The sequence below is a fragment of the Drosophila virilis genome, chromosome X, assembly GCF_030788295.1.
Source record: "Drosophila virilis strain 15010-1051.87 chromosome X, Dvir_AGI_RSII-ME, whole genome shotgun sequence".
NCBI classification, from domain to species: Eukaryota; Metazoa; Arthropoda; class Insecta; order Diptera; family Drosophilidae; genus Drosophila; species Drosophila virilis.
In genome coordinates, this window is record NC_091543.1 from 9408151 (window position 1) to 9430833 (window position 22683).

General features: G+C 48.5%; 1 protein-coding gene across 1 annotated transcript; it reads left to right on the forward strand.

Moving 5' to 3' along the window:
• The first annotated feature begins 794 nt into the window (after window positions 1–794).
• Window positions 795–22529, forward strand: HUWE1 (HECT, UBA and WWE domain containing E3 ubiquitin protein ligase 1). Its single transcript, XM_032440704.2, is given in 21 exon segments — window positions 795–948; window positions 2712–3182; window positions 3312–3551; window positions 3618–3839; window positions 3919–4190; window positions 4392–4891; window positions 4949–6142; window positions 6208–6301; window positions 6303–10494; window positions 10682–13505; window positions 13736–14530; window positions 14618–14964; window positions 15151–16473; window positions 16548–16683; window positions 17007–19925; window positions 20003–20389; window positions 20465–20653; window positions 20721–21042; window positions 21127–21292; window positions 21370–21560; window positions 21631–22529. Coding segments are annotated over 20 exon segments (16683 nt in total). The 5' UTR covers window positions 795–948; window positions 2712–2915; the 3' UTR covers window positions 21734–22529.
• Window positions 22530–22683: the final 154 nt, after the last annotated feature.

The following is a 22683-nucleotide window of genomic DNA, read 5'->3' on the forward strand; positions in this document are numbered from 1 at the left end:
TGAGCCAAATATTGTAATTAAGTTATTAAATTATTAAATAATAAAACCTGCAACTTAAGATAAAATCAGAATTTGGATCTTCGATAGGCTGTTGTGCAATAATCGTGAAATCCTAGATCGAATGAAGTCCTTTTCTACTTATGGATATTAATGCAAAATGGCTAATTGTTTGAAATTGTTTCAAAGTAGGCCCTGATTTTGTTGACTGTAACTCAAATAATTTCGGCTGACTCAAATTTGCGCTCGTAGTAAAGGATTATGTTATTTTATCGTGTCCGTACATCGATAAGTATTCAAGCAGTTCTAACCTATTGTGCAGCCCTCAGTTCGCTAAAAAACAGTGTTGCATATCAAATCCGTTTGGTGAATGAGCGAATTCAGAAGAACGGAACCAAGTGGGCCACATTTAAATAATTATATAAAAATGTTGTAAGTTTTTTGGCTAATAATTATGTGTCAATTTAGTTTTATTTTTACACATACCCAAATTATAATAACTATATATATATATATATATCAATTTACATAAGCTTTAGGTGCCGGCTCAAATTAACCAGTCAGCTCTATGCCATCCTGATATGTAACGAGAATAGAAATTGCGCATAAATCCAGCAACTAGCAATTGTTTTGTTTTTGGAGAAAAGTTAATATTTTAAAGGGTAAGCAAAATAAATCAAAAGAATTTGCCATTTATCATACTCATTCAAATGAACACCTGCGCTTGGTGAACAAACTAAGCTCGCTCGCATTCAAGTGGTTCACACAATCGAACCAATTTGTTCACGAGCTGCCCAAGACGACAGTGTTGTTTCTAAAGTATAAGTGTGTAAGTGCGTGCTGAGGGAATTTTACAAACTGAAATTACAATTGTCAAACCAAATAAGAACGTTTTTAGATCGAAAATAAGATAACAATAATAGCAGCAATATGCTGCGGTTTAATGTAAATGTAAGTATCGATCATTAATTTTTTATATAAATGCATCTACGCACACACATGCATGCTGCATTGTGTAGCCTGTGGCAATCTCTTCTTTTTTTTTTTTTTTCTTTTTGTTACATTTTTTTTTTTGCGACTACACGATTATTTTGATATTTCTTCGGCACTTTCGGTTTTTCTTTTTCTTATTTTTTTTTGCACTTCGTGCTACAAAATTTGCCGTCGTGTGTGCGAGAGTGTGCGTGTGATTGTTTCGGGAGAAAAAATACGCAAAGGACCATTAAACGGTATAAAAAATAAAGAATAAGCAGGTAAAATATGCTATGCTGCTGCTATTGCAAAATGCTGTGAAGTGCTCGCTCATAATGTATATGTATGTGTATTTATGTGCATATGTACGTGCAAACATGCATACATCGTTGTATGTGTGTGGATATGTCCGACCAGAAAGGCATTTGTTGCCATTGCTTAAAATGCAACAACCAAATATTGTTGCCCATAGATTTCTTTATATGCAATAGCTTTCGTGAAATACACGGACACAAAACACACGCAACAAAACACTCACACACACACACATATATATATACGGGCAAACACATATGCATTTGTTGCTGGTCTTTTTCGGCGAATTCGTTTTTCTGTTGTGGTTGCAGCTGCAGCGGCCGCGACCGCGGCGACGTCGACAACGACAACCAACGACGACGACACCTAAGACTCGTTGTTTATTCTTAAGTGTGCACCGCAATAGGAAGAAATTAATAGAAGTTATAAACAAGTTGTGGCTTACAGAGTAATGCCTATCCTAAACTGCTCCTTATTTGCGTCTGTTTGTTTGCATTTTTTTAAAGCACATAATAGGGGCATTCCTGCAGTTTACTAAGCTGAGAAAGGCATATAAAACTATTTGTTTATTTCTTAGAAAGCCGCCTTTAATGGCAACCAATAACCAAACGTTGTTGTGCTTCCTTTAAAAGTTCTAAATCAAAAAAAAAAAAAACATAATTAAATTTGGTCACACGAACACACACAAACACACAGCAAGTGGGGCCAGACTTTGTGTTCCCTTTGATTGATGTCAGTTTGAATAGTGAACAGCTGACGATTATCGATAACATTTCGTCTGCAGCGGCAGGTTAGGCAAGTCATTTTCTCTTATGTTATAAATTTCTGCTTATTAAAATCAGCAGCTTCGCATTATTCAAGGTTCGGAGCTGAGGCAAGCAGGCAATAGCAATACCCTCTAATTGTTTTTACTCTCGCACAAACAGTGCGCGCGCGGGCGCTATTTGTTATTTTCATACATATATATATATTTTTTAAATAATTTTATTTTGTTTATTTTATTTTTTTTTTAATTCCTTGCCATTATCGTTGCTAGTTGGAATTCGCCTCCAATTGCATGCTGTTTGTGTTATTGTTGCAACTCGCCAGCGAAATTGAGACAATCGGCGGCGACGACGTCGACGTCGACGTTGTTCTTCGCGTCGTCGTCGGCGTCGGCCACAGCTGACAACTGACAACTGACGGCGAGTGCAGTTAGTTTTCGCGTTAATTTCATTTTGCCTGGCGGCTGCTGTTGTGTGAGAGAGCCTGTAAAAATCGCATATTATTTCAGTGTTTACGTACACCAGTTGGGAATTATTGTGAATTGTATTTAGTTATTATTTTTTTTGCCAGATCGATCTAGTATTACGGCTAAGTAATGAATTGTTTTTTGTAATTTTTTATTTTTTTTTTAATTATACGCGGATGACATTTCTCGATTGCAGTTTATTGAAGACTTTGACGTATAAAATTTGAACAACTCGATGCAAAGCTATTACAAGCAAGAAAAATACGAAACGATAAACTGAATTTGAACGCATTATAATACGAATTAATAAGATTGAGAAGACACAAAACGCACCAACTTGATTGAACCAACCACATACGCACGGCGGCGTCGGCAGCTAACGCAGCAGCAGGCGTCAGCCATGAAGGTGGACACCGTTAAACTGAAGAAAGGCTCTTCGGAGCTAACTTCAGAATGTCGCGAATTAATTGATGAATTGACCAAACGACGCACGCGTGCCGAGCTGCTTGAATTTTTGGACACTGTGCACGTTTGGATTTATGGTAAATGTGAACTATATCATTGGATTGAAATATTGGATCGCTTTGACAAAATACTCGAGGAGGCGGCCCGCCATGTCAATGGCAATGAGTTTGTACTGCAGTGCGATACAACATTTATAGAATCGGTGAGTGTGTGCTTGTAAATTGTTTAAATAAACATAGGAATTTGTTAAATATCTTTAAATATTGATATATGTCCAAATATTAGAGTGATGCATACAGCAATTTTAATTTTTCCAATTTTTCTTTAACAGGATGTTACCCTGCTGCTGCACGTACTCAATTTCACAACTCTGCTGATTGAGCATTCGTTCTCGCGCCATTTGTACAATTCAATTGAGCATTTGACGCAACTTTTATCATCACAGAACATGGACATTGTGCTGGCCGTGCTTAATCTGCTTTATATGTTCTCGAAACGCAGCAACTTCATTCCACGTTTGCCGTTTGAGAAAAAGGAGTTGCTTATTGTCAAACTTTTCAATATCGCTGAGGTGAGTATCAATAATTCATTGATATGTAAAATGATGTGTGATGTGACCTTCCGCTCTAATTTGCAGCGTTGGGGCGATCCAAATTACGGACTATCGCTTAAGGACTGCTGCATTGGTGAGCCAAAGCTGGAGTTCCTTTATCAGCTGTGCATCGATTATGTCGATGAGCATGGACATGCCGCACAGCTTGAAATACCTGACATGATGGATCTCTGCCAAACAGCGGCAGCACCCGAGGTTATAAAAACTATAGCCGGACAGATCTCAAAGCCCAGTGAGGCCATTAAGGTTAGCATCAATTCTATCGACTGTTGAGCACAATGATTAATTAATGATTATTCGATGTGTACATTTGTTAATCTTACAGATGCGCATTGCACATCGTGTGCGCCTTATCTCTGGCTTCAACAATTATAAGTTGCGTTTGCAATTTGTGCAGGCACGTCTGCAGGCAGTGTCCATATTGATATATTCAAATGCGCTGCAGGATAATACAGACAAAGTGCTATATCCTGGCTTCGGCGAGGAGCTATGCGAACTGATCGATAAGGAGGATGTGCATTTGGTGGAAATACGCGCCGCAGTGCTGCGCACACTCACATCAATGCTACACTTTGATCGCAATCCCAGTGTGCCAAGGTGAGAAAGACGGGACATGTGGGTTAAATCTCGAATGCGTCTAACGAATTTTTGAAATTCTATGGATTGATAGAAATATGCCGATTGGTTGCATTCGAATTAAGTTTATGTAATTAGCTTTATTGTTGCTTGTTTTCTTAACTCTTTTTTTTTCCATTCCCTCACCTTCTCATTTGACCTTTCAACCGTTTGGTGCAGCAGAGCTGGATCCCGTTTGATGAAAATTGTGCACTATACGGGCGCTGAACGACAGGGCGGTACGTTGCCGCTGCTGGTGCGCGATTGCATCGATAATTTAACCACACATGGCCTAACGGAGCGTTATCCATTAATATTGGCCACCTCGCTATTCTCGCTGCTGTACCATCTGGCCAGTTACGAGCTGGGCGGTTCGGCGCTTGTCAAGAGCGGCATGATGCAGTCACTGTTGCGCGTCATAAGTTGGCCCGGCGTCGATCTGGAGCACATAACATTTGTGACACGCGCCGTACGCGTTATTGATCTAATCACCAACATAGACATCGCACGTTTCCATCAGAATAATGGGCTCAATGTATTTATCGATCGTCTCGAGAAGGAGATCAAAAGTTGTTGTCGTGCCCTGGCCGAAATTGGTATCACACTGAAAGAGTCAACGCTGCGCGACGAGCACAGCCTTACAGATAAATTGGACAGCTCGTTGGAGCAGGCAGATGATGATGGTAAGTGGATGAAATTCATAATTAACTGTTATGCTAAGCTTGTTCGATAAATTACAGATGCTGCCACGGAGAATGCATCGGTAGCCAGCGGCAGCGCGTCGCCGCGTCGCGATAATTCGAGCAGCGATGGCAGCGGTAGTGCCAGCGATCATGCTCAGCGTGCGTATCGCGTCTATATGGAACACAGTGGCGGTGATCAGCCGCGAGGTGCTGGTGCTGGCACACCAGCCGGTTGGATGGACATTGGATCACGCGGTTCGGGTATACATGCGTTGAGCAGCCTGGCCGCAGCAGCCAGCAGTAGCAGCGGCGGCGATGCAGCTGCACGCGACAGACCCGTACAGTATCCAGCGAATAGCTATTATGCGCGTCCGCTCGCCGAGCGCAAAGCGGAGCTGTCCTCACAGCTGCCCAGCAGTTTGCAGCCAAAGAAACCATCATGTGTGACCCAGCGGGCGGCGCTGCTAAAATCAATGTTGAACTTCTTAAAGAAGAGCATACAGGATCATGCACATTTTAGTAATATGCGCAACATTATGGAGACCAGTTTGACACAATCGCTGCGTCACATTATCGCCAATGCCGAGTATTATGGGCCATCATTGTTTTTGTTGGCCACCGATGTGGTCACCGTTTATGTATTCAATGAGCCATCGCTATTGTCATCGCTACAGGATTTGGGCATAACCAGTGTGATGCTTAAGGCGCTGCTGCAGAAGGATGTGCCCGCAACACGCGAGGTGCTTGGCTCCTTGCCAAATGTCTTCTCGGCGCTGTGCCTTAACGAGCGGGGACTCTTTGAGTTCTTGTCGTATGATCCATTTGATAAGGTATTGAAGGTTCTGCTATCACCGGACTATCTGGTGGCTATGCGCCGACGCCGCAGCTCAGATCCATTGGGTGATACGGCTACCAATTTGGGCAATGCCATGGATGATCTTATCAAGCATCATCCATATTTGCGTGCCGATGCCACCGAAGCAATTGTGCGGCTGCTTAATGAATTGGTGCGACTTGGCTCGGATCCCAGTTTTATATGCTGGCGTGCCAATAAGGAGAGCAGCGTAGCAAATGCCACACATAGCGCGGCACCTTCAACGCCCTCGCCATCCGCTATGGTAATGGTGGCAGCTGGACCTGTGCTACAGAGTGCTGCAGATAATAACGATAGCAGCGGCGATGATGATGATGATGACGATGAGATGAGCTCCGCATCACAGCAGCAGCAACAACAACAACAGCAACAGTCGCGTGCAGCACAGCAGCAGCAGCAACAACAGCATCCTGTTGCAGCTAATCGCCCACAGCAGCCGCAGCAGCAACAACAACAACAACAACAACAACAGCAGCAGCAACAACAGTTGCAGCCGCAACAGCAGCAGCAGCAGCAGCAACCACAACAACAGCAACAGCCTGAACGCGAGGCCATACCCCTTATTGATTATATACTTAATGTGATGAAATTCATTGAGGCAATCTTCAGCAACAGTCCAAATGGTGATCATTGCCGTGAATTTGTACAAAAGGATGGCTTAACGCCCATATTGCAGCTGCTATCGCTGCCCAATTTGCCGGTAGACTCGCCTGTATCAACAACATCGCAGGCTGTGGCCAATGTCTGCAAGGCCATACTGAGTCAGGCACAGGAGACCAAGGTGCTGGATGTGGCGCTTAAGCAGCTGGCTGACATCGTGGCACAATTGAAGCCATTAATCAAGCATTTCACATTTCCCGGCGGCAGTGTGCTGCTCGCCGAGCTTGTCTGTTGTCAGCGTTTGGAGGATGGTTTCGCCAATGCCGAATATACACCAATTTTGCACAACATGAGCTTTGTGCATGGCTATGTGGTGATGTTGGTGCATCTATGTCGCAATGCATCCACCGAGATGCGAACAGTGCTGCTCAAACGTTGGGGCGCCAATCGTGAGACGGGCGTACAGCTGCTGCAACAGCTTGTCCAGCTGTATATATCGCTGGTATGGGAGAGCACAATATTATTGAATTTATGCTCGGATGAGCCCACACAGCATCCGGATCTCATTTGGGATGAAATCGCTGCACAAATGTCTGCCGCAGCCGGCACAGCGGATCCCATGACTGAAGCCGAATTGTCGCGTAAATTGGAACGCGCTGCTGAATTTCGTACCAAATATACACCCGAAGAGCAATTTCGCTATATCAAATCGCTATTGGCGGCAAGTTCGCGTCTGGGACGCGCCCTAGCTGAATTGCTGGGCACACTGGTCAAGCTATCGGTGGGCTCGCCACAGACGCGCCAGCGTCGCATCAATGACCTCATTAGCAACATTAATAAAGTTCCTACGCCCGAGGCGCGCGAAATTGCCCGCATACTCAGCTCGATACTGGTGAATGGATTCAGTCATGAGAGCATTTTACCAAAACCGGTGCCCAAATTGAAATTAACCTTTCTCATCTGCTCGGTTGGGTTTACCGGACCGATGCTGTTCGATGATAAACGCAGCGCCTTCCATTTGATGATCTCACAGTTTTGCGCTGAGAATGGCCTGAAGGCATTTTTCGAGATGTTCTATTGGGCCTTGTCATTGGATAATGTTTCGCAGAAATTTGTATTTGATCAATGGGCACCGCTAGATGATCTAATGCAATCGCACGAGGATGATAAACGAGATTGTCCGGAAGGAACGGGTGAATTTCTGGATGCCTGGCTGCAGTTGCTCGAAAAAATGGTGAATCCACGAGCCATGCTCGACTCACCATACACAATGAGTCCACGTCTCAATTATATGCCGGATAGTGTGCCATTTGAGCCAATATTCTATCTCATCCATATCCATCAGCTGGCCATGCAGGCGCTGCGTCGCATCTGGTGCCGTCGACCCATACCAAATTATGGCGCCAGCATGTTTGAGACAATCCTGCTGATACTCAAACATCTAATCAAGTCACATCAAATGCTGCTCGATCGCTATCATACGCGCATGAAGGAAATCAAATTTGAGAATCTTTATATACGCAGCACCGACGATGGCCTCAATGCGGATCACATCAAGACTCTGACCGATATGGGCTTCCGTCATTATCACATTATCGAAGCGCTGCGCAGTAATGCCTCACTCGAGGAGGCCACCGATTATCTGCTTAACAATCCGGAGGCAAGCGCTCTATCCCATTCGGGACAGGGACAGACTGGGCCCGGCACCGGCACTGGCACTGGCTCAACACAAAGCCTATCACAGGGCAGCTCTGCATCGAATGCAGCTGTTGCTGGTGATACGGACATTGATATGGAGTTGCCGGGCAGCGGTGGTGCCGCCAATGCTTCTACATCCAGTTTGACAACAGATGCTGCCGGTGATGCTGCTGCTGCTACTGCTGCTGCTGCTGCTGCTGGAGCTGGAGCTGCCGCAACCGCACCCGCTCTGGTTGTCAAACCGGCAACAACAAGCGGATATGATTACAGGCAATTGAAATTGATGCCGCCATTCATATTTGATCGGTTCTGCGATGAGGCCGTGTCGCGTGCCTTTGAATTCATGGAGGCCATACCGGATACAGTCAACAGTGCCGCCGATCTTATAGCGGTCCTCTACAGACGCCTCAATCAGCTGAATCGTCAGGTGTTTGTCACCAATTTTGTGCGCAACATTATACAGTGGGTGGACTTTACGCTGCAGCTATTTGAGCCGGCATCGGGAGCAGCCAGCAGCGGAGCTGCAGGTGCCCAATCCGCAGCCAACCAGCCGGGCAATGGCAATAACAGTAAGGCAGCGCCGAAACCAGGTCGTCTGGAGGAATGCCTGACAGGCATGACGGCCACACGTTTATTTGTGCGATTGAAAACATCTACATTGTTGCTGGAGGAGAACTACAGTGATATGCATCGTCCATTGGTCGAGGCCATAACCGCACAGGATGCGATGGTGTCGCTTGTTAAGTTGCTCGACTGCATGAGCCAATGGATGTTGGAGCAGTCGCAAATTGTGGATAATCAGGCACGTGCAACAGTGCCGCGTTGGGTGCAAAATCTGGTCGATCTCATCGATGCCATCGATAGCATCAGTCATATATTGCAGCGCAAGGCAAATATGCGTGCGGTTAGCAGTGATCTGTGGCGTTGGTATGATGCATCCACAGGCAAATGGAATGCCTATTCGGAGGCTAACAATGAGCTAATACGCAGCGCCTATGCCGCCGGCGAGCGTTGGCTACACATCAACATTGGACGACAGCGCTGCACGGTTAGCTTCAATTGCATGACCCAGGTGAGCGATGCCTCGGGCAGTCATCGTCCCGTTTATCCGGCACTGAAAATATGCGAGGCTATCAGTCAATTGCAAAATCCGATAGCACCCCAAAAAATTGATAACATATTGAATCGTGTGGTGCGCACAGCGCCCGATGGCAATGGTACCATACAATCTGATGAGCTGGTGCCGTTGCGTCAGCTTATCAATTTCAATGAACCCGCCACAGCAGCAGCACCACCACCACCACCACCACCACCACCGCCGCCGCCGCCGCAAGCGCAGGAGTCATCGTCGTCGTCGTCGTCGGCGGCTGCGACGGCACAGGGCCAGGAGTCGGCCGGCGCCGCTGCTGCAGCCAATGATGAGCTGGGTGGCAATTATTCACCACCGCCCGCCATGACCACACGCAGCAAGTCGCGTCAGAAGAGCGCCGCCGCTGCAGCCAAAGCAAAGGCAGCCGCAGCTGCAGCGTCATCCAACTCTGGCACTAACAACAACAACAACAACAACAACAGCAGCAGCAGCGCTAGCCATACCACCAGCACGGCGGGCACATCCGCAATACCCAAGCGCACCCAGAAAATAGTGCTGAACGAGGAGAATGTGGGCCTCAGTAAATTCGATTGTGGCTACATTATTGGCAGTATTGTGGCCCTATTGCAGCCCACCCAGCTGCTGCATCACGAGACAAAATTGTCGCTGCTGCGGCTATGTGCACGACTCACGCGCAATTTTGAGAACGCCCAGGTGTTCATACGCTGTGGCGGTGTGCGCATGCTGCTCCATTTGCAGCAGTCGTGCAGCTTCATGGGCTTCCCCACCTATGCCATTATTATATTGCGTCATGTGCTGGAGGCGCCACCGGTGCTGCAGGAGGCAATGGAACGTGTGCTGGGCATGCGCGCCGCTGGCATTGTGCCGGTGGGTCATCGTGATCTCATCTATGTTCTGACCCAGGTCTCGACGGCGGTGTCCCGTGATCCAAAGATTTTTGTGGCCGCCGCCAAGGAGATGCTCAAGGGCGAGTATATGATCAATGCGAATAGCACCAGCAATTTGATTGATGATGGACGCGTCATGGTCAAATCCAAGTTTGGACAACAACCGAACGCAGCAGCCGCAAACGCAGCCGCTGGAGCGTCTGCATCATCGTCCACACAGAAAGACCCATCACCGACCAAAGATGACATCATCGATGATCCGATGGTGCAGTCATCCATTTCTGTGCTAAAGGAGCTGCTCCTGGCACTAGTGCAGCCCTGTTGCCATTATGGCGGCACCGCGCCAGATCAACAACAGCAAAATGCAGCCGAGCTGCTGCTGCCAGATCAGCCGCCAGGCGCTGCAGGCTCTATTGGTAATCCCGATGATGAGGTGAGTCCATTTCAATTCAATTATTTCAACCTGCCAAGCTTATCCTTTTAGCTATTCAATTGTTAACTTTGTTTTGGATGCAGCTTATGTATTGACTGTGCGCTAGTCTCACTATTTCACATATTCCCAATCTGAATGCCCCTCTTCAGTTGTGTAATGTACCTTGATTTGCCCATCTTTGTTGCAGGAAACATCGGCTACATTGAAGAAAACGGGCGGCTCAGCGACACCATCGACTGGTGCTGGTTCTTCGGCAGCCGGCGGATCGGCGGATAAATATGAGCCTTGCTGCTGCACCTGGCATATACCGACCAGTGCACATAGCCACAACAAGCCGACATTGTCGCGTGCCACATTGCTGAAGCTATTGGCGGACACGACGCGCGCGTATCAATCGCTGGTGCCGCGCGTGCTGCTCTCGCATGTTTATGCGCCAGCGGATAGTCCGCTGATTGGCAGCGGGCCGCAAACATTTTTGGCTGTACTATTGGATCGCTTCCTGCCGCTAACCCAGCGTCAACATGTGCCCGAGGTGAGCACCATGGCGCGTGTGCTGCTTTGTTCGCTATCCGATTGCTATCAGCAGACGGGCGTTCAGCAACAGGTGGCCGAGGAGCTGCATGCGGCCGTGGCACGTGCACTGGCACAACCGGACTCGGCGGAAAAGCATACACGTCTTCAGGTGTTAATGAGCCTGTTCCCCAATCTGATTGAATCGCCCATGCTGTACGATAAGGTACATATGCATCGGAATACCATGTACCGTGTGCTGTTGCGTCAGGGTGTCATGACCTATCTGACAAAGGTGGCCCAATATAAGGATTTGTCCAATCATAACACACTGAGCACCCTCGGCGCCATACTGCGTCCCATGGAGATTCTATTGCGCTTCAATGTGGCCACAACAACGCTCGGCTCGAAGCGCATACTCTTTGGCGGTGCCAGTTCGGCCGCCAACGGTGCCAACAATGGCAACAGCAATGCCAACGGCCTGAGCGGTGGCAATACGGTTAGCGCCATTATAAATCGTCGCCTGTATCCCCGTCTGGCTGCACGCACCGCTGTCAGCGCCGCGGTGGATCGCTCGAATGCCATGGGCGGTGGCGAGCATGTGCTGCGGGATATTATACGCAATGTGCTGTCGGATCGTCGTCATGCATTTGAGTTTATATTCAATTCGGATGAGATGGCTGTGGACTCAGAGGATTCAGCACCGCAGGCTTCGTCTGGCTCGGGCGCTGGCAACAGCGGACCGGGCATCATTGGTAATCACAATGCAGCCGCCATCGATGTGGTCGATGAGCGCAGCAATGGCACCGAGGCCGCTGAACCGGCACCACCCGCTGCACCAGGCAGCGCTGTGCGTCCGGTGCTTAATTTCGATCAGCTCTGGGATGATTTCCTGCAATGCGAGGGTCTATTTTTGGCCTCGCGCGGCCAAAACAGTGCCGGAAATGGCAATGCCAATGGTGCTATCGGTCCTGCCACAGCTCAGCAGAATGGCAGTAATGCCAGTGGTACGGGACAAGCCCTTGGCGGCGTCATTGGCAGCTCCCCATCCAGCACGGCCGTTGGTAACATTGGTGATCCACGTTTGCGCAACAACTCGGATATCGATGTGGGCGGCGGCGGCGGCGGCGGCAACAACAGCAGCAGCAACAATTCGGCTGGCAATGCCACCGCAAGTGCCGTCAATGACAATGGTTTGAGCGGCAACGGCGGCGGCAGTGGTGGCGGTGGCGGCAGCGATGGTGCCTCCACATCATCAGATACCGGTGGCGGTAATGGCAACGGTGGCAGCAGTGGTGGCGGTGGCGGTGGTGGCGGCGGAGGCGGCGGCGGCGGCGGTAGTGGTGTTGGACGTGGTCCACGCACTGCACGCGATATGAATGCCTCCCTGTTGGGTGATGTGAGCACAAGTGATTCAGATTCGGAGGCATCTACGGAGAATGATGAACGCAACGCTGAGGAGGAGGACGATGATGATGATGATGAGGCCGCCGACGAGGATGTGGACGAGCATAGCGAAACCGATGTGGATGAAGAGCGTCCGCGTCAATTTATTGAAGTATTTGATCATATCTATGAGCCAGAGTCCTCAGAAACGGCATCCAACGATGCCGATGTCGATGCCGAGGATGATGATGAGGATGAAGATGAGGATGACGATGACGACGACGAGGATGATGAGGATACACGTGCTCGCAACGCTGACGATGCTGCTCTAATCGACGAAGTGCTCGCCCAAGTGAATGGCACCGGCAACAGCACAAGCACCTCGGCAGCCGCCAATTCCAATAATCGACCACGTCGCAGTGCCGCCATTGAGCCCAACGGCGGCAGCGGTGCCGGCAATAACGACAATCGCATGGATGACTCGGGCCGCGATGCCAATGCCTATTTGTATGAGCGTCTGGGCGGTGACAGCGGCGGTCATGGCAGTCATGGACATTTGATGCCCCAGCCGCCGTCCAATTTCCGGGTGCGCATGAATAGCTCGATTGCCCTACCGCTGGATATTGATGTCAATGGCAGTGCCTCGTCCTCGTCAGCTGCAGCTGCCGCCGGTGGTGGACGCAACAATTCGGCTGCCAATTCTGTGGCAGCCGCATTGCGTTCCTCTTCCGATTCATGGATGGCACCAGACTTCAATTTCATTGGCAGAAGCGGAGCCGATGCCAATGCGGCTGACGTCAATGTGAATGCATTTCTGCCGCCCGCCATGGTTCAAATGGAACGCAATGCCGGCGGTGGAGCTACCAATAATCAGAATATGAGCAATCTGCTCGACGAACAGCCACCAGCTGCTGCCATCGGCACTGGCAATAGTGGCGCTGCCAGCGCTGGCGGTGCCTCCACCACAGCCGCCAGTCATCCCAATAATAATTCCTCGCTGTGCAACAATGGTGTGCGCCGGCGACTCCTCTATCTGGATCAGCAGTACTGTGTGTGCATGCCAACCCATCAGAATCCGACCGAGGAGACGCAAATGGAGATGTTTACCCAGGACGGTGAGTACAATGATGACATCATCGATCAATGTTTGATAGCAAAATCAAATTGAAGTTTACCTCAAATTGGTTGTTAGCTTTGTGGTTAACTCTTGATTCACTAGGCGAAACGTACTTGAACCACTTGAGAATTATAACTAGTTTTCATATTTATCTAGGTTTTAGTCAATGTAAACATCTATTAAATTTAAATCTCTCTTTGTTTCTGTATGCTTGTTGCCCTTTGCCAGCGCTCCATTGGTGGCTGGAGGAAGCCAAAGCCCTGGACATGGAAAGTCAAACCGATGCATGCCTCTATGCGGCACATTTCCTGCTGCCGCATTTGATCAAAGAACTGAAATTGGCTCATCAGCAGCGCAAACAGGAGGAGGCCAATCGTCAGGCGTCAGCAGCAGCTACTGCTGCTGCCATAGCTGGCGCCTCCAATTCTGGTGCTGGAGCTGCCGCTTCAGCAGCAGCAGCTGCAGCTGGAACAAGTGCTGGTGCCGGTGCCGGTGCCGGTGCCGGTGCTGGTGCTGCCACCACTGCCGCAGCCGCGGCGCCGACTGAGCCAGGCGCTGCTGCGACAGCTGCGAATCCAAATGCGAACGCGAATGCCAGTGCAAGTGGAAGTGGAAGTACCAGTGTCACAACGGGCGTGAACAATGTCAATAGTTGGCTATCGAATTCCGCTTCGACAACCACAACCAACAGCAGCAACAATAGCGGCAGCAGCTTAGGCGCGATAGCGCCGCCACCACCACCGCCGGGCACGGCAACAGCAACAACAACGGCAACAACAACAACAACAACAACATCGGCGGCAACCAACAATTTCCGAAGTTCGATACCTCGACTGATTCCATCGATGCAGTTCGTGAATGCCGCATCTCTGGCAACGGTGACCACAGCAACGACTCCATATGGCGGCAGCATTGTAACCGCCAGCACCACAATTCAGCCAACACTGACGGGCACCACCAGCAGCAGCAACAATACCAGCAACAACACCAGCAGCAGCAGCAGCAGCAACAATACAGCTGCTGGTAAGTGGGGCATGCGCCTATTCTCTACTCTTTACGCTCCCAAAATGATTAAATATTAAACGTGCTTCTTTTTGGCCCCTTTAACAGGTGGTGAAGCACGACGTCCACGTCATCGCAACAATGCCTCGCGCCATCAGGCGCTCTATAATATCTATGCTGAAATTGATTTGACCAATGAGCAGGAGTCGGCTGGTGCTGGCGGTGCGTCGGGCATTAACGATATGCCGCCACGGCCATCGCAACATTCGCAGCCGCAACAGCAAGCGCCGCCGCAACTGTTCCCCAGTGCCCAGGGTCCGACGAATGCAGCTGGCAGTGCTATACCACCATCGCATCCGCCACGTCATCCAACAAATTCTGCCCATCTGCCCACCAGCGGGCGACCATCGCGTACACGTACACGCGCCGAAGTAGCTGAAATCCTGGAGTTTGGGGTGAGTTCAAAGATTGCCTTTGGCGTATTATAAATGCAGTGGCTAATCGAATGAAAAGTCGATGTAGCCAAGAAAGTCTAGTTTAAGCGGGGTGTTTACTCCCCCACCCTCCCATGCCCCTATCTCTTATAATTTGTTCTAAATTGATTAATAATTGGCTGATTGATTTAATATTCTATTTTGCAGATGAACGAGCCACGCCAGAACTCGACGCGCCGCAACAACAATGCCAATGCAAACGCGAACTCATCGCGCACCGCCGGCGCTGGCCCGTTGAATGCACGACAATCGCTGCCCAATCGCGATTTACCCGCCGCCCGTCTGCAACGTATATCGATACAGGCCGGACGCAGTAATTCCGGTGATACTGTCCCCAATGATGAGCAATGGCATGATTCGCCAGTACGCATGCCTAGCGCTGATATGAATTTCCCGCTGCCGCCAACGCTGGATGTGGTGCCAGGCACGCTGAATTTTACCGATCCTCCACCGCCGCCGCCGCCAGAACAGCAGGAGGAGCAACAGCAGACACAGTTGCCATCGAATGATCAAGAGGAAGAGGAGGAGCAGCAGCCGGAGGAGTCAGACTCGGAGCAGGACTTGGTGCCAGATTTTTCTGGTGTTACAGATCCAACCACTCTCTTTGCACCGGCCCCGCCAGCGGTATCCATATCCGAGCTGGCCGCTCAGCTTATGGCCAATGACCAGCACGACGAGGCCCGGGAAATCTTGAGCACTGTACCTGAACCCTATCATCAGCTAAATCGCGCTACTCTATCCGCTGTGGCCGCAGCTGTGGTGGCGGCCGTTGAGGCAGATCCATTGCCAGATTTGCCCGATATGGAGCCGCCTGAATTGGATTTAGAGGTGCGTCCCCATGACCCGGTACCCGAAACCGATTCTAGTTCCGGCCTGGATTTCGGTGCCGCCGAAGAATCGCCTGCCAACGATGCGGAGGCTAATAACATAGAAAATACTGCTACAGCTGCTGCTGCTGATCCTGTTTCTGCATCTGCTTCTGCTGCTCCTGCTCCTGCTGCTGCTGCTGCTGCTGCTGCTGCTACTACTACTACTGCTAGTGACGCTGCACCAGCAGCTGGAGCAGGCGGCGCAACAGGAGGCTCTAGCAATGCAGCAGCCAGTGCCGTTGTCACAGACATGAGTCCCGAGGTGCGCGCCGCATTGGGAGACCTAGAGGTGCCAGAGGGCGTTGATCCCTCATTCCTGGCCGCCTTACCCAGCGAGATGCGCGAGGAGGTTATACAGGAGCATTTGCGAATGCAGCGCATACGCCAGCGTGCCCAGCAGAATGCCATACAAATAGCGCACGATTCCCTGGTCGAGGTTAATCCCGAATTTCTGGCCGCACTGCCGCCCAATATACAGTCGGAGGTGCTAATGCAACAGCGCATCGAACAGCAACGTCAGGCGGCGCAGAGCGCCAATCCCGATGATCCTGTCGATACCGCCGCATTCTTTCAGAATCTGCCCGAAAATTTGCGTCAAGCTGTGAGTACATGTGCCCCAATAATGCCCTCTCATATGATCCTTTTGTTAAATCCAATTATGCTTGCAAAACACAGATACTAACCGACATGGAGGAGTCACAGATAGCCAGCCTGCCACCGGAACTGGCTGCCGAGGCGCAGTTCTTGCGTCGCGACTGGGAATCACGCAACGGCGCCCGCATGGATGCCCATCCACCCAGCAATGCACTCTGTGAGTCTTTTCCCACCCTTTTGGGGGATACTATTAATTTTACCATGATATGTGTAGCGCATAGAAGGAGACATTTCCGAACCCCTAAAGAACACATGTGCTCTAGATTAGCATCAATAGCCAAGTCCTCATCTTCGTGTCTTAGGTATTTCTTTCTGCCCCAGTCAGTACATATATCGGAACCGTTCCTTAGTTTGGAAATAAGCTCAGTTGGAGCGTAGATTGTAACCGGTTATCTTCGAGTCGGACACAACCGACCGATGCACTTGCTGTTTTTTTTGTTGACCATTTTCTAATAGAAAATTCCTCGACTTGTTTGACAGCCCGCTTCCAGTCAACACTGCAGAATCTGGATGAGGCGCGCTGGCATAGCGCCATTTGGTACGATGCCAGCGGCAATGCGCAGCCGCAACATCATCAGCACACGACAATTGTGCATCATCATCATATTGCGCCGAGCACTGGAAAGCCGCTCGCTCTGCTCATGATGGAGGATGAGAATATACTGCTGGATCCGGATTCGCTGGCAACGCTTTTGCTGTTCCTGTTTGTTGAGGATCAAAAGGTGAACAGCGTGCGTTTGCATCGCGTTATACGCAATCTATGCCATCATGAGCCAACGCGCGACTGGATAATTAAGGCCCTGATCAGCATCATACAGAAGACAAACGAGGATAATTCAAACTTTGGTGCGGCCAATTCGGGCAGCAAACCCGAATGGCTTAAGCTGCGTGTCGATGCCGCCTTTGGCTATAAGAGCAACATATTCCTAATCAATCGGATGTACGAGGGCAGCGCACGCAGCATTAGCATCAATCCGCAGGCAGCGCAAATGATAGTGCGCAATTGTCTTGATTTGCTCTTCGTCCTGGCCAAGCATTATCCATTCAGCTTCTTGCCCTATAATCGTGAGCCAAAAGCACGCGCACGCATGCTCAGCGCCGTCTTTGGCATGCCCAATGCGAGCGCCTCGGCCCGTCTCGATGATCCGGCAGCCGTAGCCAGTCTGGTGGCAGCTGGCAATGCCGCTGCAGCTGCTGCTGCTGCTGCCGCCGGTGGTGCAAGTGGTGGTGCAGCCGGTGGCGGTGGTGGCGTTGGCGGAGATTTGCGTTCACGATATCATCGCTATCAAATGGCCAATCGGCTGCGCGGCATTTTGGATGAACAGCAACAGCAGCAACAGTTGCAACTGCAGACGCCCAAGGCGCAGCCATTGGACGAGGCGCCATCCACATCGAAAGCGGCTGCTGCCAAGGCAGCTGCCAGCGCCGTCAAGCCGAACAGTAACAACAACAACAATAATAACAACAACAGCATTGATGGCACCACCGTTGCCTATCAAACGAATGCGCACAACTTTTGGGATGTGGTGCTAAATATTGATCGTCAGACTCCGCTGCGTTTGGCCAATGTGGCACAGTTTCCATTAACCTCACAGCCGGCCTGGAAATGGCAGACCAATAATAGCGAATTTTTATCCTTCACCGATTCGCCATTTGGCCAGCTGCTCGAGATGTTGCCGTACAAGGTTATCTGCCGTTCTCCGCATTTAACTGATATGCTGGTCAAACTGTTGGCCTCGCTGAGCGTTGATTTGCCCAAAGAGGAGGAGCAGCAACAGCAGCAACAACAGCAACAACAGCAACAACAACAGCAGCAGCAGCAGCAACCACAACAACAACAACCACCACCACCACAACAACAGCAGCAGCAGCAGCCGTTGCCACAGCAGGATGAGCAAATGCCAACACAGCCGCAACAACAACCACAACAACAGGATGAGCCAATGTCAACGCAACAGCAAGAGGATAGCCTGTTGCCGCCACTAGCGCCTCTTAGTCAATTCCATGAAGAGATGCGTGACGAAGCGAGTGCAGAGTTGGCAGCAAATGCCAGCAGAACAGCTACGCAGCGGCCACGACAGCTGTTGGCGGCAGGTCGTCATCATGATTTTGACGACGATGAGGAGGAGGAGGATGATGAAGACGACGAGGATGACGATGACGACGAGGAGGAGGATGATGAAGACGATGAGGATGATGAGCTAACGCATTCGGGTGCAGTAGGCGGCGGAACAGTGCCAAAGCCAACAGCATCAACACCATCGCAATCAAATAAGCCACGTCGCAAAATCTATGCCAAGAACTTCTCCCAATTGCAGTTAGTTATCGAGGTGCTGACACATCAGTGCGGCACCACCGAGGGACTGGACAATGTTACCAAACTGATTGTGAATCTCACACAGTGCTCGCAGGCATCGAATGCCATATTCATACAGTACTTGACGGCAGCCATACTCGGCCTGGCCGAGGAGGTGCGTCAGGCCATACAGACGCTGCTCAACGAGATTCGCGCCTACAATACGCTTGGCCAACAGCAGCCGCAGCCAAAGCCGCAACAGCCGGACAATAAGCCCAGCAGCAGCGGCAGCGCCAGCGCCAGCAGCAGCAATAACATCAACAACATCAACAACAACAATAACAATAACAACAACAGCAGCAACAGCAGCAGCAGCGGTGGCGCCGCTTTGCTATCCAATTTAACCGTCCATGAGGGCACTATGCAGGATCGGTTCACATCTGAATCGGTCATCATATCGGCCCCAAAGAATGCTAAGCCCACCTGTGAACTGCAATTGCCCTCGATGAAGAAGCTAATGTCCAATTCATCGGCACAGCCTTATTTCCTGCGCACCCTTAAGATCTTCATGCAGGTGCGTGAAATGTACGAGCTGCAGAATAGTCAAAATGATGACAACAACGAGGACATCATTGATATTATTGGCGATGCGGGCTCAACGGTTGGAGGCAGCGCATCTGCTTCCGGTGTCAGCAGCATGGATACTAACGACGCCGCATCAAATGTCAATAGTAGCTCGAGCACTAGCGCTGGCGGTAGCGGTAGTGGCGGCTCAAAGAGCGCTGCTAAGCCAACGCTTAGTCAAATACTATGCCTGGATGTGCTGTGGCACACGTTGAGCGAGTGCCTGGTGGCCCTGGAGGAGTCCAAGGATGAGTTTGCTGTACTGGTTCTACAACCGACCGTTGAGGCCTTCTTCCTCATACACGCCTCACATCGGGTAACACCGAAAAAGCCTGGACGTGGTGCCGCCGGTAGTGCAACTGTTGGCTCTGGTTTGCGCGTTGTGCCCCATCCAGTGGCATCCGAGATTAGTCCACAACTGGATGATACCAATAGCAGCAGCAACAGCAGCCAAGCACAAAATTCAGCCAGTTTTGAGGGTGCGTACAGAAATGTTTGGCATAGAACGAAATTGAATTGTTATACAAAATTCTTTATTGGCCCTTTTGTTTTGCAGATGAATCCCGCTTGCAGGATGGTTCCACAGGCGCTGCTGGTCAGCAGGTGGCGCTAACCGCACACGAGGCCCAACTTAAACAGGATCGCCAAAAGTTTCTACAATTCGCCGAGAAGCATCGCACAGTGCTTAATCAAATTCTACGTCAGTCGGCCACACATCTATCCGATGGCCCATTCGCCGTCTTGGTGGATCATACACGCATCCTGGACTTTGATGTCAAGCGCAAATACTTCCAGACCGAATTGGAGCGCCTTGACGAAGGTATACGCCGTGAGGAACATACTGTTAGTGTGCGACGTATTACCGTCTTTGAGGATTCATTCCGTGTCCTCTATCGTCTCGGTCCTGAGGAATGGAAGAATCGCTTCTACATTGTATTTGAGGGTGAGTGCACACTCGAATCAAATATGATTTCCAATGTTATGGAAAATAATTGTTTATATTTTGTATTGCTTTTAGATGAGGAAGGCCAGGATGCTGGCGGCCTGCTACGTGAATGGTATGTGATAATATCGCGCGAAATCTTTAATCCCATGTATGCCTTGTTCTGCGTATCGCCGGGCGATCGCGTCACCTATATGATAAATCCATCGAGTCATGCAAATCCCAATCATCTGAGCTACTTCAAGTTTGTCGGTCGAGTCATTGGTAAGTGCCAAACAGTTCCAAATCGAAGGTCCCACAAATTCTAACTTGTTTCGACTCTCTATTATAGCCAAGGCCGTGCATGATAATAAGCTGCTGGAGTGCTATTTTACACGCTCATTTTATAAACACATCCTGGGCAAACAGGTGAAGCATACTGATATGGAATCGCAGGATTATGAATTCTATAAGGGCCTGGACTATCTTATGAAAAATGATATATCGACGCTTGGCTATGAGTTAACCTTTTCCACCGAGGTGCAAGAGTTTGGCGTCACACAAATCCGTGATCTCAAGCCAAATGGGCGCGACATTGCCGTCACCGAGGAGAATAAATTTGAATATGTTCAACTTGTTTGCCAGCTTAAGATGAGCGGCTCCATACGTCAGCAGTGAGTAGTGGAATCAATTAAATTTTATATATATAGAAAACATATAATTGTAACTAATTGCTTTCATAATGCTAACTATTGCAGATTGGACGCATTCCTTGAAGGCTTCTATGATATAATTCCAAAGCATTTAATATCCATATTTAACGAACAGGAATTAGAGCTTCTCATATCCGGCTTGCCGGATATTGATATTGAAGATCTAAAGGCAAACACCGAGTACCACAAGTACACATCAAAATCGGCACAGGTGCGTGTCTATATAACTAATTAATAGATTAACTATTTTCATTTATAATATATATGATAATATTGTGCTTTTTGCAGATTCAATGGTTTTGGCGCGCGTTGCGCAGCTTCGATCAGGCGGATCGTGCTAAATTCCTACAGTTTGTCACTGGCACCTCAAAGGTACCGTTGCAGGGCTTCGGCTCCCTGGAGGGCATGAATGGCATACAAAAGTTCCAAATACATCGCGATGATCGTTCCACGGATCGTTTGCCTTGCGCACATACCTGGTAATTGCTTAGCTTCAATTTAAAACATTCAATTTGTATATTAACTAAATCCCGCATACTTTATCTGCAGCTTTAATCAACTGGATCTGCCCATGTACAAGTCGTATGATAAGTTGCGCAGTTGTTTGCTCAAGGCCATACACGAGTGCTCCGAGGGCTTTGGCTTTGCCTAAGCTGTGCCGTCCGATCACACCCAACAAAAACAACAACAATAACAACAACTAAAATAAGAATAACCAACAGCTACAGCAACACACACAAAGACACACACACATACACACACCACACCACACCACACCACACCACACCACACAATTTCAAGAATTCCTACAAAAAAAACAGCGAAGAAAAATAATTAGAACAGCCACAGCAAATGTGCGATAGCAACAACAGCGACAACAACATATACATATAGTACATATAGTTATATAGTATATATAAAGAAAACATGTTGAATTAATTATTAATTTTCGCGCGTATATTATATACAATACATATATATCTATATATATATATACATGCATATATATGTATATATATATATTTACATATATATATATTTTCATAAATTTTCAAAAAGAGGAAGGAAAAACCGAAGATTAACAGTAAAAACAAGAAGATAAAAAAAAAGAAAGAACAACCATGCAAAGAGCACACAAAGAATAACATCATTTATCATATGGGGGAAAAAAAGAAGTATATCAGTCAACATCAATATATTCAAAGCTGTTTTCTTAATTTTATAATTTTTTTTGCGACCCTATTTTTGAAAAAGTAATAATAACACGAAAAAATAACTAATATATTTTTATTTACTTAAGTCGAGCATATCCCCACATGGATATGTGTGAAACAAAGCAAACGCAAAATATGCGGATTACGCTTTGATTCTTGTTTATATAAATATTTAAAAACAAAAAAAAAAAATAACTAAAATGCGCGAGAAAAAAAGGAAAGGAAGAAATGAAGGCATAGGTATTTGATATAACTATAAGTCTATGTTATGCATTTTATGTTTATCTTTTTAATGAGTAAATGTAACTTTAGTAAAAGAGAAAGAGAGGGCGAGAGATGAATAAACCCATTGACGATATATAGATATACTTATATATATATATATATA